Raw genomic sequence first — 15,189 nt, 5'->3', positions numbered from 1 at the left:
TTTCTCTCCATCATTTTTATCTCTCCTTTCTGTATTGCCTCGCATTTCCTCCCTTTCTTTATTCACCTTTCCCTGAACTAAGCCTCTGGGAAGGTTTCCAGGAATGTGCTTTTGTCCTCTGACTATAGGGGAGTGTAATTTGAAAACATTTTTTCATGAAATCAGGCAAGACCTTCCAACTTGAGTGGTCAGTTGAAGTATGTCCTTTCTGTGGCTCATTAAACACTGACAAATAAAAATTTGGACAGGAGCTAGCTTTGCTTTTAATGGAATAAAGTTTTCAGAAATGTAGGCAGGTCTCTTTTACCACTAAGTGGACTTTCATGTGACTTGTAGGCATTGGTGTCAATGGGTACTTCAGTACAGGGGCAGTGGACAACTTGGCACAAAGGGAATGACCTTCCCATTGACCAAACTCACAGCAAGTAACCCAGGTAATAACGGGAGGTTGACTGGTGGTGTTTTCCTTCTCTCCTAGGATGCTGCCTCCCTCGGTTCCCAGAAGGGTGGGATCACCAAGCATGGCTGGCTGTACAAAGGCAACATGAACAGTGCCATCAGCGTGACCATGAGGGTGAGGACGCGCATCACTTTGCCCTCCCCTCTCACAGCCCTTTCTTCCATAGAGCTCTAGAACAATGCTCAAGATGAATGTGCATGCTGTTCTTCCCCACAAAAGGGACATTGTCTGGTTCCTAGGATGCTCCCCTGGTGATAGCACCCCAATTGGCAGTCTCATCCACCCACTTTCCCTCACTGTCTTCTGACCACCAGCATAAGGAGACCATCCCTCGGCTGGTGTGAAGGTGCAGTCACTGACAATAGGCTTTCTTCTCTATACTAACTGAAAAGTGTTCCTTAGTACCTCACAGAATGTCACCAAGGGACATATCTGTCATGCCAATCCTGAGCACTTCTTTGGAGGTGTACTGCAACAAGTAAAGCAAAAATTGAGGACGAAAAAAGAAAATAGTTGCATAGAGGAGAAGGTTGCAGAGAAAGAAGTCACACCAATAGAAGAAGCTATTCAGGAGAAAAGTGGGACCAGAGAAACATCAGGATTAATAACAAAGGGAATAGAAACAAGCGAGTCAGGGAGATAAAAATTAAGGAGGAAATGTGACTGTCATTACCCTGAGGCTGGAAAATCATTCAGCGTCTTGAGGCAAAAAATAGTTCCCATTCTCTGAGCAAGAAACCCTGGGGATTTTAGAGAAAGTTTCTGTCCTTCTGTGCTGCATCCCAAATTGGAAGTCCCTGCACTGCTTTTGGGTAGCTATGTAAAATCTCCGATTCCGTGGGTGAGAAAAATGACCCATGGATATTAGGGGAACCACCTCCTCAGAGCTGAGATGCAGTGAGCTTCTTAGATGGGATGGGGAGTCTTAACCCCGCAGTAACCTGGAGCGTCAGCTAGAGTGAGAACGGAAACAGGTGTTATGTATGTGTGTAGTCATAAGTGGGTTATTGATAGAGATTGTGACCCTCTTCATTTTGAAAGAATCGCTGTGTGTATATTTTTCTCTCAGTCATTTAAGAGACGATTTTTCCACCTGATTCAACTTGGCGATGGATCCTATAATTTGAATTTTTATAAAGATGAAAAGATCTCCAAAGAACCAAAAGGATCAATATTTCTGGATTCCTGTATGGGTGTGGTTCAGGTAAATATGAAAAGAGTTTTGCCGTTAGTTTTCTTATCTGCAGTAGTGCTTATGTGTAAATAAAAAATAGCAGATTTAAGCAAACACTTCTAAAAATGGCAATACGCATGGTAGAAATATAACATCTAACTTTAAATGAGGAAAGTCTTGTTTTTCATCATTATAGAAGACGAAAGGGATAATGTAGAGGCAAGATTATGCTGTGGCAGGCAGGAGCACTCTGGCTCGGCCACTTTATAGCTGCGTGACCTTTAACAGGCTACTTAATTCAGATAATGAGAATGTTTCTTTAATATGGCAAATGAGCACATTGGATGAATCAGTGCAGGAAAATATTTAAAACACTTCATAGTATCTCAGTGGTGATTTTTGTCGCTAGCATTATAGTACCACTGGCCATGTAGATCAGTAAAGAGATTAGATTTCAGCGCAGATTGAGTTCAAATCCCTGCTCCTCCACTTACCAGCGCTGTAACCTTGGAGATGTTATTTAACCTCTCTGTACCTCAGTTTCTTCATTTGTTAAATAAGGATAATGGCAGTACCAAATATGGTTACTGAGAGGGTTAATTCATTACACATGTAAAGAGCTTAGAACAGTGGCAACAAATGGTAAGCATTTGGTCAATATTAGATAGTTTTGTAATCATAGGGCTGTTGTACTTTTATATCATAGGGCTTATGTACTTATCCTTTAAAATTTTTGTTAATTATACATAATACATGAATGTATTTTTATTGTGAAAAATCAGATAATACACATAAAGTGAAAGTCCTTCTGGACGCCTTCTCCCCTCTTTAGTCTCTCTTCTCTGAGGGGAGCTACTACCAGTTTTGCGTGCATCCTTCTGTAGCTTTTTAGCATTGTCTTTGGAAGAGAGTTTTCAGTTTCCCTGTCCATCATCTGTCCATCTGTCCATCCATCCATCTGTCCACCCCTCCATTCATCCAGCTTTGCCACTTTCAAGGAAGATTTAAGGCAGCAGCTTACAAGCATACACAGGACATGGGATAGCATAAACTTAAAGTGGGGGTGAAAGCAGAAAGATGAACAGGGGGTTGGGATAAGGGTGAGAGAAAATAGAGTTAAGGAGAAAGCATATGTTTTGAAGATCTAACACCTGCTATGGGTGGGCCACCACCTGGGCTCTGTGCCTTCTCACTTGGAGACCTGTTCAGTCGCACAATTCACAGTGCATATAAGATACAGACAATTCAATTAGTCAGAAGCTGCCCCAGTAGTCTCAGAATGAAGATCATTCAGGCGTTTTTCTCAGGGTCCCTCTCAGACAGAAGACTCTGTGATTGATGAACAATCTTCCTAACAACCCCTCACAAAAGATTCAGTCACCATTATCAAATAATTCTCTCTTCAAATGACTCCATGGTGGCTGATCACATCGGCCTGTAGCTCGATTCTGTAAGGAGATTGTTTGGTGGGGCCAGTGTTACACAGCTATCTGGTTTGACCAGAGGTATACTTGTTATGTATTTGCGTGTTTACCCAAAATTAAAGTGCATTTTCTTCCAAGGAATACATTTGTCCGATTGAAACAGCCTAGCCGGGCACAGTGGCTCATGCCTGTAATCTCAACGCTTTGGGAGGCAGAGGTGGGTGGATTACCTGAGATCAGGAGTTCAAGACCAGCCTGACCAACATGGTGAAATCCCATCTCTACTAAAAATACAAAAAATAGCCAGGTGTGGTGGCGGGTGCCTGTAATGCCAGCTACTCAGGAAGCTGAGGCGAGAGAATCGCTTGAACCTGGGAGGTGGAGGTTGTAGTGAGCTGAGATTGCGCCATTGCACTCCAGCCTGGGCGACAGAGCAAGACTCTGTCTCAAAAAAAAAAAAAAAAAAAAAAAGCCCAGCAGTGCTGAAGGGCAATGCTTCACCTCTGCATCACCCTCACCCACTCACATCCTATTCCCTTGAAATAGTAGTGGTGCTAGATCACAAGTGTTCACTGCTGTTTCTTCATTCATTGGTTTTGGACGTCATTGCATGACTTCTGTGCTGGTAGATAGGATTTTAGCTCCTGGCACCCTCCTTTGGCCTCTAATCTGGATGAATTGCTTTCCCTGCCCCGCATACCTGCCATCTAGACATTCGGCCTGTCTTCCTGTGTTGGGCTTCCTGTTTCTAGAACCTTATGCCTTCCTCTTTCTTGTTCTACTTTCTTATTTTGGAGAAGCACATCTTCTGCAGCTTTCTAAGGAATTGTGTGTGAGATGTTAATTTTTTGAGAATGAGGGTATCTGTTCATATCTTTATTTTTGCATTCACGCTTGACTCATAGTTTGGCTAGTTATAAAGTTCAAAGTGAAATCATTTTACCTTGGAATTTCAAGGGTATCCCATTGCCTTCTAGTTTCCACTGTTGTTTGGAGGATTCTGATGTTATTCTGAATCCCTGTTCTTTGTGGTCTTCTCTTCAGTGTTCTAAAATTTTGGTGGTTGTGTCTTGATTTTTATTTTATGTTTTGGTAAGCTTTTTTGTTAAGGTATAACATATAAAGAGAAAATAAGGTATAACATATAAATAGAAAATAAGGTATAACATATAGAAAACATATACCTAATGCATGTGTGACTCGGTGGATCTTTCTGGAGCTCTGCTCTCTCTTACCTTTGTGCTATTTTATTTCCTGTCATTTTGGAGACTCTGCCCTGCATATTCTGGCCACCTTGGTCTTCCCCAGGTCTGGTCAGTGTCTTCTCCTCAGCAAGATGGCAGGGCTCTGTTTGGATTCCCCTTCCTGTGCCGCAATTCAGATACTGCCTCCAGGCAGAAAGCTGAGGCGATGTGGGGCTCACCTCATGTCTTTCCCTTCTACAAAGGAAGGGCTGCACTGCCTTTTGCCCCCTATCTAAAAACTGTTATTTCATGTATTTTGTCCACTTTTCTACCAATGATGGTGGGAGAGTAAGTCCAGATCCTGTTTCTTCCTCACAGTCAGCTGTGGAAGGGAGGGGTCAGAATCAGATGTCTGCAGGGACCAAGGAGGTAAATTAAGTGACAGAGAGGCCTGGTTGCAAATCAACAGGGAATGCTGGGGTGACCTGGAGCCCAGTGCTCCATTTAAAGGGGGCATCTGCTGCCCATCTGCAGCTGGTACCGCCAGGAGGAACCCCCAGCTCAAAGGTGCCAGATCATCTGGTTTCTCAAAAAGCGAGAAATACAGAATTTGAATTAAACTTTGGTAACTTCAATTATTGGTAACTAATTTTAAAAACCACTTTGAAAAATAAGCGAAAAACACGAAAAGGTAATTTGAGAGGATTACAAAAAAGCAAATAAACAAAACACCGCTGTGTAGTATCCCCACCCCACCGAAAAAAAGAAAAAAAGAAAAAAAGAAAAAAAAAAGGTAAAATACATGAAAGTGTATTTGGGCCCAAGATCAAGAGTGTAGCACCGCTTAATGCTCACTGAAAATTATTTTCAGTCAACAGCGAATGTGGATGTCTCTCAGCTGGCAATTCAGCCTCCACTGAAAGCCACCACTATGAACAACCTCATTATATCAGAGGATGTTTATTGACAGTGTTTATGAAGTAAGGAGTGCCAGAGTGATGTTTCAATGATAGTAAATTAACTTCTTGGGTGGGATTCCCAGGTAGGAGTTTTATTTGTATTCTTTAGTCAAAAGACCGTTAAGTTACTTTTTAGCTGAATTTTCTGGCACTGACTTTAAAAAGAAGGTTAAAGCAAACCTAAATATATTTGGTAACCTCATTTTTTAAAGTAAGAAGTAATTGTTTTTGTTTTATAAGAGAGTTTTGTTGCATGTTTTTGGCCCAGGGGACAGCTGTCTATAAGTACAACAGCCCTGAGCTATCCATTAGTCTCTGGGGTGCATTTCAAAATCTAAGATTCTGATTTCAATGGAAGTCTCTTCCTTCAAAATGTCTTTGCAGATGCAGCTGATGGTGTTTTTCATTTAATAAAGTGTATCCAAGCCTTCAAAAGAGTAAAATAATTTGTTTTTATCTATGTCTGTTTGTAAACTAAAAGTCAAAAGTTGTGATTTAAGTGTTTTTAAAAATTATTACTTATGGATGTTATTTAAAAAATTAGTTGACTGGTGCTGTGAATTAAAAAAAAATGCCTAAACTAAAAATTTTTGAGTATTTTAGAACCCTTGAAATGTATTATACTTATTTTGCAGATGAGGAAACTGAGACTCAGAAACAGAAATTATTTAGAATTGAGTCCTAATGGTATTTTCCCCCCCACTTTTAACTTTCTCTTTTCACGATTGTGAGTATACAGGGAAAGGAGGAGAGAAAACTCATGTTGTTTCTAGCCTTTGACTCTTCTTCCCTGGTTCTTGCCTTGAAGTTTAAGTGAAAGCCAAGGTGGCAATTACTGAGCCCACAGCAGACAGTCTGTGCACAAGAGTGTGTGACTTTGCCAAGGGGAGCATTTGACTTTGCATTTCTAAGAACTGTGCTGCAAAATCACAGAGACTTTTGGGAGGGTTGCCCTGTCCCTGAGACCTCCACCAAGGAACTCTTAGAGTGACTGTGGATAACCCATTAGGATTTTAGTGGCTATACGGGAGGCTGTCTTGCTGGCCCAGGTTAGTGGAAGTGTTCGATTTCATATCACTTCGCCTGTCCTTACAGGGGATCTTGTGCCGTGTTCCTCTGAGCTGAACCTCTGTCTAGTGCAGCCAACCTGGGGAGATTTTGCTCCCTGGAGGACATCTTGCAATGTCTGAAGACTGTCATCTGTTGGCTTAAGACCATAAATTTTGCTAATCATTGTACAATGCACGGGCCAACCCCTCACAACAAAGAATTGGCTGCCCAAGTGTCGGTAATACTGAGGCTGAGAAGTCCTGGCCTAGTGCATGTTCATCTTCTGTCTGCTACTGCACGGGGACTACTCTTATTCTTTGAGCCAGTCACCCTCCTGCAGGCGTGAAAACCGGAGGCAGGAGGCAAGGCCACGGACAGGGAGTCCAAATACTTTTTGGGATTCATAAAGGATGGGAAAGTTCCAGATAAGTAAGCTAAACATAATAGATAATGGTTGGCTTTTAAAAATATAATACCATACACTACTTCATTAAAAAAAAAATAGGAGCTGGGCCGGCGCGGTGGCTCACGCCTGTAATCCCAGCACTTTGGGAGGCCGAGGCGGGCGGATCACGAGGTCAGGAGATCAAGACCATCCTGGCGAACATGGTAAAACCCCGTCTGTACTAAAAATACAAAAAAATTAGTCGGGCGTGGTGGCGGGCGCCTGTAGTCCCAGCTTCTAGGGAGGCTGAGGCAGAAGAATGGCATGAATCCAGGAGGCGGAGCTTGCAGTGAGCCGAGATTGCGCCACTGCACTCCAGCCTGGGCGACAGAGCAAGACTCCATCTCAAAAAAAAAAAAAAAAAAAAAAAAAAAAAGGAGCTGAAGAAATATGAAAATTTTACATGAAATTTCCTTTATTCAACAAATATTTTTCAAACACTCACTATGTGCAAGTCACTGTAGAGTCCATAGAGACTAAGGATGTGTAGCACTGAACAAAATGGGGGCTTTGAGGAGCTTTCATTCCACTGCAGGGGCACACAATGAATCAAATGAGTATGTACAGCAGGTAATGAGTCAGATGGAAAAATAAAGCTTGCAGGAAGTGAAACAGGGAAGGTGGGCAGTGATGGGATTTCATGAGGAGGGGGCTTGCAGTTTAAAATAGATTGGTTCTCAATGCCAATGAGATAACACTCACCAACAAATAAGAGAGAAAAATTATTTTAAAGCAGTTCTAATTCTTAAAGTATGTCTCTTTATCCTTTTTTCATTTCAGAACAACAAAGTCAGGCGTTTTGCTTTTGAGCTCAAAATGCAGGACAAAAGTAGTTATCTCTTGGCAGCAGACAGCGAAGTAGAAATGGAAGAATGGATCACAATTCTAAATAAGATCCTCCAGCTCAACTTTGAAGCCGCGATGCAAGAAAAGCGAAATGGTGACTCTCATGAAGGTAGGCAGGCTTGGCTTCCCCCGGGCACATACACACTCTGTGGGTGTCTTTATTTTTGCCAGGTGGGTATAGGAAGGAGACTTGTGTTGCACAAGTACATGAGAGGTGGGATGGATAGGAGCTCTTTACAAATAGCCTGTCCGCAAAGGTTTTGCCACATTATAACCTACTTCCCTGACATTTTGTATGTGGAAATCATGTAATGGAAAGAACCAAAGCTTTGGAAGCAGAAAGGAAGACCTGGGTTTGAGTCCCATAAATACTGTATTTCAGCTGTGTAGCCTTGGGTAAACAACTTATGTTTTCTGAGCCTCAGTTGACTCACCTGTGAAATGGGAATAAACATGAAAATTGCTGGGAAGATGGGAGAGTAAATAAGAAAATGAATCTCAAGTATCTGGCATAGAATTTTTACTGTATTATAAAATATTAGTAATAATTAGAATGCATGGGAGCCTCAGATTAAATTGGTGAGAAAAAACTGGCTATGTTCTTGACAATTCATGTTTTACTTCAACCCTTATGTGGTTCCCAACCCTGGCTTCCCCTTAGAAGTGCCTGGAAGCTTTTTAAAAATACCATTTACCTGATCCCACAAGAGATTCTGATTTAGTTGGCCTGGGGTGGAGCCTGGGCAGGTCTGACTTTTAGGGGGTCTCATGGATGTGTCCATGTGGGCTGTTGTTCATAGCTAGTGTCAGGTCTAATTGGACAGTGTCCATGCTATACCAGCTACTCAATGTTTTGACTCTCAGCACTGGACCTGTGCATCAGTATTTTTTCAAAGCACCCCAAGTGTTTCCCGGGAGCATCCAGAGTGGGGAACCACTGTGTTCATTTGAAGGCACCTAAGAGAAATGGCCTTCCTCCTCCTGTTTCAAATGAAATGCTATGAATACAAGTGACTCCAATAATCTGTTTTGCCATTTTAGATGATGAACAAAGCAAATTGGAAGGTTCTGGTTCCAGTTTAGATAGCTACCTGCCGGAACTTGCCAAGGTAACATCATCTTACATCTTCTGCTCTTCATTGAATGCTATTGAAGTATTTCTCATTTCACTGGTTTGTCCAGAATGGAACCTGTTGAAATCATAACAATTACATTGCGATTACCTCTCTGTTTTTCTGACCTGATTACAAGGTGACATGTACTCATGCAGTATGATTTCAGGTCTGTCTTCCAAAAAGTACCCTGCAAAGTATTCTTTTATTATTATTTTAAGTGTTTTTTTTCCCCTGCTAATGCTTAACACTGCATCACAGGTACTGAAGAAATAACCAAAATATGCAGGCAGGTGTTCTCATAATAGCATCGTACTTTCTATGTTGATACATGTGCTCTCCCTTACTCAGGTTAATAGACACAGTTCTAAAGAGGAAGGACCTGGTAATCTTGCCGCAAAACCCAGGGGTTGCCTGAGTTACGGAAATTGTTTCTCGGTCACTCTCAATGGGAAAAAAATAAGCTATTCCTGTATCCTACAATTTTGAGAAATTTAAGAGTTACTGAAAAGCACAAAGAAAAACAAACCAACCATACTGCTACTTCCCAGATTAAATATCTACGATGATGTTGCCTTTTTAGCTTCCACATTCTTAAAAGATATAAAACATCAGTTATAGTTGAAGTTCTTTTTAAACACTGTCCTTATTCCCATTCTCTTCTTTTCCCACAACCCCAATCAGAAACAAGCACTATTAAAAGTTTTACTTTCATTTTTATATCTTTACAAATCTATCATAATGATATATACTGTGTTATATCATTATGATAGATACTGATATAATGTTATAATTTAAACATTATATCATTATATCACTTTATATCTTTACAAATAAATCTATCATAATGATATATACTGTGTTATGATAGATACTGATATAATGTTATAATTTAAACATATCAGTATGTTTAAAAATGTTTTATAAATGCTAACATACTATATTGTTCTGCACTTTAAAATTTTTTTAAATTTACCCCTTTTATTTGTACTATATAACTTTTAATTTTAGCGGTTCTATTATTTTCATTTTTTCTATTATAAACAAAGCTACAATGACTGTGCTTGTACTTGTGTCCTTGTGTGTATCTGAATGATTCTTTCTTAAATGAGAGAAATATCTTTGTCTTCTCTAGCCCTTTGCACACTTACTCTGTTACTGCCCTTCTATTCTTTTTTTTTTTTTTGATACTAGAGTGAAATGGTGACCCTCCACACCCACATCTTAAACACTATAATAGAAACATGGTTTATCTATATAGGATTATAAATAGACTAGCATTCAGCATTGACCTTTATTTTAAGACAACATGGCTGTTCTCAAGTGTAAAATCTCCCTCCCTGGCTAGGACTTTAGAACATTGTTTTTTTTAAGGACTTGACTGTTACCACAGTATCTTTTTAGCACCTGCCTATTAAAGCTAATTTTAGTGCCACCATTGTAACCACCTCCTAGTCCGGGAAGAGTTTTGGCTTGTGTGTTTGTGTTTTTGTGTTATGAATGTCTGCGTATCATATTTTGCATTGAGATTTGCTTTTTTGTTTCTGGATGTTTGGGAGTTCATAATTTCTCAAAACAAAATGTTTGTGCCCATTTGGGTTTTAGTTTGTTGCAGCAGGTAATATATGTGATGCCATCTAGAATTCAGAAAGTAACCTTCTGCACTTATTGGGTGAACAGAATGGATACCTAGGAGAAGATTCATGTTATTTGAGCTTAATGTTGATTAATAAAAAATCTATACTTTTCCCAATGAGGATATACAGGAACTGTCCCCTCCTTCTCTTACTACCCAGCCAATATAATTCGGTATTGTTTGATCCCAAGACCTAGGGAGATTTTTTAATATATACATATATTTAATATAAATGTGTACATTTATGTATATATACTTATATTTTTATAAGTATAATTATATATTTTTTTCATTTAAAATATTTGGAACTGTTTTTAAACCATGGGTTACAAGTTAGCTTAAGCCATTTTAGTTGGCGAAATCAGTTTGATTTCAACCCCTGCTTCTTTTTGTTTCTGTCTAGTTTTTTATTCTTTTTATTGAGGTGTAATTTATAATAGCAGAATGCTCAAGCATGAATTGTAGAGCTCACTGGAGTTCACATTTGTACACTGATGTAAGCAGCCCTCAGGCTAGCTTGGACCTGAGACCCTCATTATTTTGACCTCCATCACTGTAGATTAGTTTTGACTTTTCTAGACCTTTCTGTGAATGGACTCATACATGTACACTTTGTGTCAGGCTTATTTAGCTAAACATTATGTGACTCACTTTAAAAAGTTTTTTTAGGTCGGGCATAGTGGCTCATGCCTGTAATCCCAGCATTTTGGGAGGCTGAGGTGAGTGGATCATTTGAGGTTAGGAGTTCAAGACCAGCCTGGCCAACATGGGGAAACCCTGTCTCTACTAAAAATACAAAAATTAGCCAGGCGTGGTGCCTGTAATACCAGCTACTTGGGAGGCTAAGGTAGGAGAGTCACTTGAACGCAAGAGGCAGGGGTTGCAGTGAGCTGAGATCATGCCACTGCACTCTAGTCTGGGTGACAGAGCAAGACTGTGTCTCCAAAAAAAAAAAAAAAAAGTTGTTTTTTTTTTTTTAATGTGATAGAATTGAATGGAGAATATGAAAGTACACTGCCCTTAATAATAACATTATTTTTTATATAAAATAATATCTGCCCTTAATAACATTTTTTATATAAAATAGTATCATATTAAGGGCTGTGTACTATTTATATATATATAGTGTGTGTATCTTGCATAGTGATATAAAAGATATTTGTTTTTCTTAGTGTGCTATTATGTATATTTATTTCCTTTCATTGGTATATAACGTACCTATTTTGGGGGTTCGTGTGATATTTTGATATCTGTATACAATGTGTGATGGTCAAACCAGGATAATCGGGATAGCCATCACCTCAAACATTTATCTTTGTGTTGGGGATTTAAAACATTTCTCACTAGGAATCATGGTCAAAACCTAAAAAAATGCATCCTTGTTAGGGACTTTACTGTTTTTTTCTTTCCCCCTCGCTTTGAGGTGTTTTAAAAATAATTTTATATAGGAAGGCAGAAAAAGGTAGAAAAGGTGGAAAGTAATTTTTTGAAGAGGAAAAGAATGAAGAAAATGGAGATGAGTTATTCACTTAGCACGTGGATATCTGTGGGCTTTGCCTTTTAAAACCCAGCTCAGTGGTGTCAGTGTGAGCAGCCCAGGCACTAAGGGGAGACCTGTGTTTCCTGTCCCCAGCCCTGAGCAAGAATGCAGTTTTGGCTGTTTATCATCCCCCTTCAGGGTGTCTGGATTATTTGCACTGGTTGAGAAGGCAAAGAAGTTGATCTGGTAACTGTTGGTCATCCCATTTTTAGGAGGAATGGATTCCATGGTTACAGAATCAGAGGCTGAAGTGTACAGGGGGAGGGGTGGAGAGAGAGAACTGTGTAAGGTGTTTACTCAGGGGATGAAGAGGTAAAGAGGTCAGTATCAGGGAAGGAAGGTGCAAGAAAGGGTCAGGCTGGGTGGCTGGGCCACAATTCAGTCAGATTGCAGAGAAAGGCCTAGAACAATGGGGGTAGGCAGAAGGTGGCTGAAGGTGTAATTTAATGGCAGGTTCCTTGTCTAATCAGCTCCTCTAACCTCCTTCATCCTGTTGCCCCGGCTTTTGTTTTCCACTGTGACTAAGACATAGCCAAACAGGATATGACCGACAGGAAGTTGTTTCAGTGCAAAAATAACTGTTGTCTCATTCTGGAATATTATGGAAGGGCTCATTACTTACAGTATGAGTGATGTAAACCTAGGTTTTCAGAATATTTTGTATAATCTTGGAACTTATGTCTGTACATTTAGTACTGAACATCTTTATTGTTTTCTTATTAGAGAACACACTGTATTTACCCTCAAACTGGTTCTTTTCCTCCTATTGTCTACTATGGAGCCAAACAATTTTTTATTATAAATATAACAGTGTATAGCCTCAGTCTTCTAAATATTTTAGTTAGATACACAAACCATAATTCAAGTTAGTTAATTGATTTCTTCCCTAGAAAGTCAAGGAGTAACATAATCAGGTTATAAACTTTGTTACTAGTTATTTAATAATTTATTTCTTGGGTTACATTTATATCTTAGGTGACATCAGAACATATATGTCACCTCCTTAAGATAGTGTGAAGAAAACCCACCTTATGTTTTCTTCCACAGCTTTTCTGTTTGTGAGCTTTTATTTTTGTACTCAAAGAATAGCATCAACTTTTACTTTGGTTTCCCCATTTGTTTCTGAAAGAGAAGTAGAATTTCATCTGAATCCAGAATTACTCACACCCTTTTACCTTTCAACTTTGTTTTAAGCAAATGAACTTATTGTTCCAGGTAAATCTTCCACAGTTGCGTGCAGGGGAAAGTATGATGTCTCAGACTTTCTAGTCTCATAGAGATGGAGTGAGGATCAAGGGCCATGCTCAGCAGAACTTGTCAGAACCCAGCGCTTTCACAGACACTTTTTCTGAATTTTTAAACCAAGTCTGTAATAAGTGCTTTCTTCCCTAGATTCCAATCCAGAAAACAATATCATTGCACTATGATACAAACGAGCTGGCTAGGCTTGTGTCTGTGGGGTCAGCTGGCTTTGCATTTCTAGGCCTCCTTTGTGAAGAGGATGAGCTGATTGTCCTGAGAAGTTAGGTGTCTTGGAAGTAGTGGAAATAGATCATGATAACTCTTTAAATTAAAGAGTATGTATTTTGGCCTCAAAACGTTTTGCAAAGTCCTCCTGTTCCAACCCATTCTGCTTAAATGACCCAACAGTCAATACAATGTTTCTGGTAATTCATCCTCAGAATAAGATGCTGTTGACTGTAGTCTTTGTCTCTAAATTGTTTTATCTACTCGCAAATAAATTTAAGACACACAATATGCCTAAAGCCTACAGCAGACTTTCTGGAAACTCTTGAATGTTTGGTCCATAACTACTTCTTAAGATAAAGAAGAAAACCTTGTCAGGGTGTGTCATTAGTGCTTGAATGTAGGGTTTACAGGATGGGGTGGGGTGGGGGTATCGCCCTTGGTTTAGATGAATCATTCTCTTCCTTATCTTCTCAGCAGACACCAGTTTCTACAGAGAATAGCTCTGCCATTGTGCTTTCTCTGTTTCCATTTTCCTCTCATTCTCTTCTCCACGAAACCCAGAGTAGTCAGTGGGCTTTGGGCAGGAAAGTGGCAACAGGGTGTCTGGGGAAAAGCCAGTTGGCTCTTCCTACCATCACAATATAGACTGACCATAGTTTATTTTAAAAGCAGAGCTCGTTTCCATCACTCTGAGAAGTGCTCAACTGCAGTCTTTGGGATGATATTTGTTATAGCTGTATTTTGTCCACTCTTAGATTGTGAGAGTACATATTACAAGTATTTTTTTATTATCTTTACTAAAATTTTAATTAAAAATAAGTATGCTTGTCACAGTAAGTAAAAATACCCAAAGTTGTTTAAAGAAAAGTTCGCCTTTTCCCTTCATCCTCCATTCCCACATTCCTGAGAACACTGACGTTAATAACCAGTTGCAATTCCCCTTTCACCAAACTGATTGCTCATAGAAATATAGAGAAACATATGTAAGGTTTTTAAGTTTTTTTATAAAAATGTGTTCACAATATATACATTATTCTGAAATTTACTGAATCACTTAAAAATATTTCATAGATGTCCCTCTGGACCAGTAGAAGATCTGGTTCCCTCTTACACGCATATCAGCAAGCTGCATGATATTTCCACTGTTGCTACTGTATACTTCATTCAGCCATCTCCCTATTAATGAACGTTTAGGGTTTTTTCAGTTTAAGTCAAAGTTTATTGTGTTTTTAATGCTTTAAACATTGCCAAATTACTGTCCCAAAAAGCTGTAACAATTCACATTTCTGTTTCTCTGCATCTTCACCAGATGAGTATAAAATGGTATTTTACTGTGCTTTCATTTACATTTTGCTGGTTATTAGTGATATTTTTCATATTTTCATACATTTATTTGCCACTTGTGTTTTTTCTTCCTGACTCGCCTGTTCACATTCTTTACCTTTTTTTCTTCTTTCTTGTGTAGTGTAATAGACTCTGAAGCCAGGCAAACTGAGTTAGAAGCCAGGCCTCTATTTCATGATGTAGGTCTTTGGGCGAAGTACCTAACACTCATGCCTCAGTGTCTTCTCTTTTAATGAGCAGGGGTAATAATAGTACCTGCCTCCTAAGGTTGTATAAAATTAAAATGGGCACATAGGGCATATCTGGCAGGTAGTTATTGGCTGTTATCAGTAGTAGCTCTTATCATTACTATTCTTCCAGATACTGTTTCCTGACTCTGGGGCAAAGTCCTGCTCTCCCTGAACCACATTTTTCTACCTCTTAGATTGTATTTGGTAATTCCTTCAGCCACTGTTGGGCATCCTCCCTGTTTAATGCATCATCCTAGACCTTAGGAGGGATAGGAGGAACTTTAAGAAGCCAAATTTGCTTTTTGTGTATCTCAT

General features: G+C 39.4%; 1 protein-coding gene across 26 annotated transcripts in view; it reads left to right on the top strand.

The window, feature by feature from the left end:
* DOCK9 (dedicator of cytokinesis 9) overlaps positions 1 to 15,189 on the top strand; it is a 299,986-nt gene that overhangs the window by 167,086 nt on the left and 117,711 nt on the right. For all 26 annotated transcript variants that reach the window (XR_013407697.1, XM_077973900.1, XM_028837250.2 and 23 more), the window contains exons 6-9: positions 479 to 574; positions 1,530 to 1,664; positions 7,477 to 7,651; positions 8,584 to 8,651. Coding sequence is in view for 25 of the 26 variants with exons in the window: in XM_077973900.1 (XP_077830026.1) it covers positions 479 to 574; positions 1,530 to 1,664; positions 7,477 to 7,651; positions 8,584 to 8,651 (474 nt within the window). In the remaining variant the exon portion in view is untranslated. The remainder of the gene's footprint in view (positions 1 to 478; positions 575 to 1,529; positions 1,665 to 7,476; positions 7,652 to 8,583; positions 8,652 to 15,189) is intronic.

This window comes from Macaca mulatta, chromosome 17 (genome assembly GCF_049350105.2).
Source record: "Macaca mulatta isolate MMU2019108-1 chromosome 17, T2T-MMU8v2.0, whole genome shotgun sequence".
NCBI classification, from domain to species: Eukaryota; Metazoa; Chordata; class Mammalia; order Primates; family Cercopithecidae; genus Macaca; species Macaca mulatta.
This window is presented reverse-complemented; position numbering and strand designations above follow the sequence as displayed.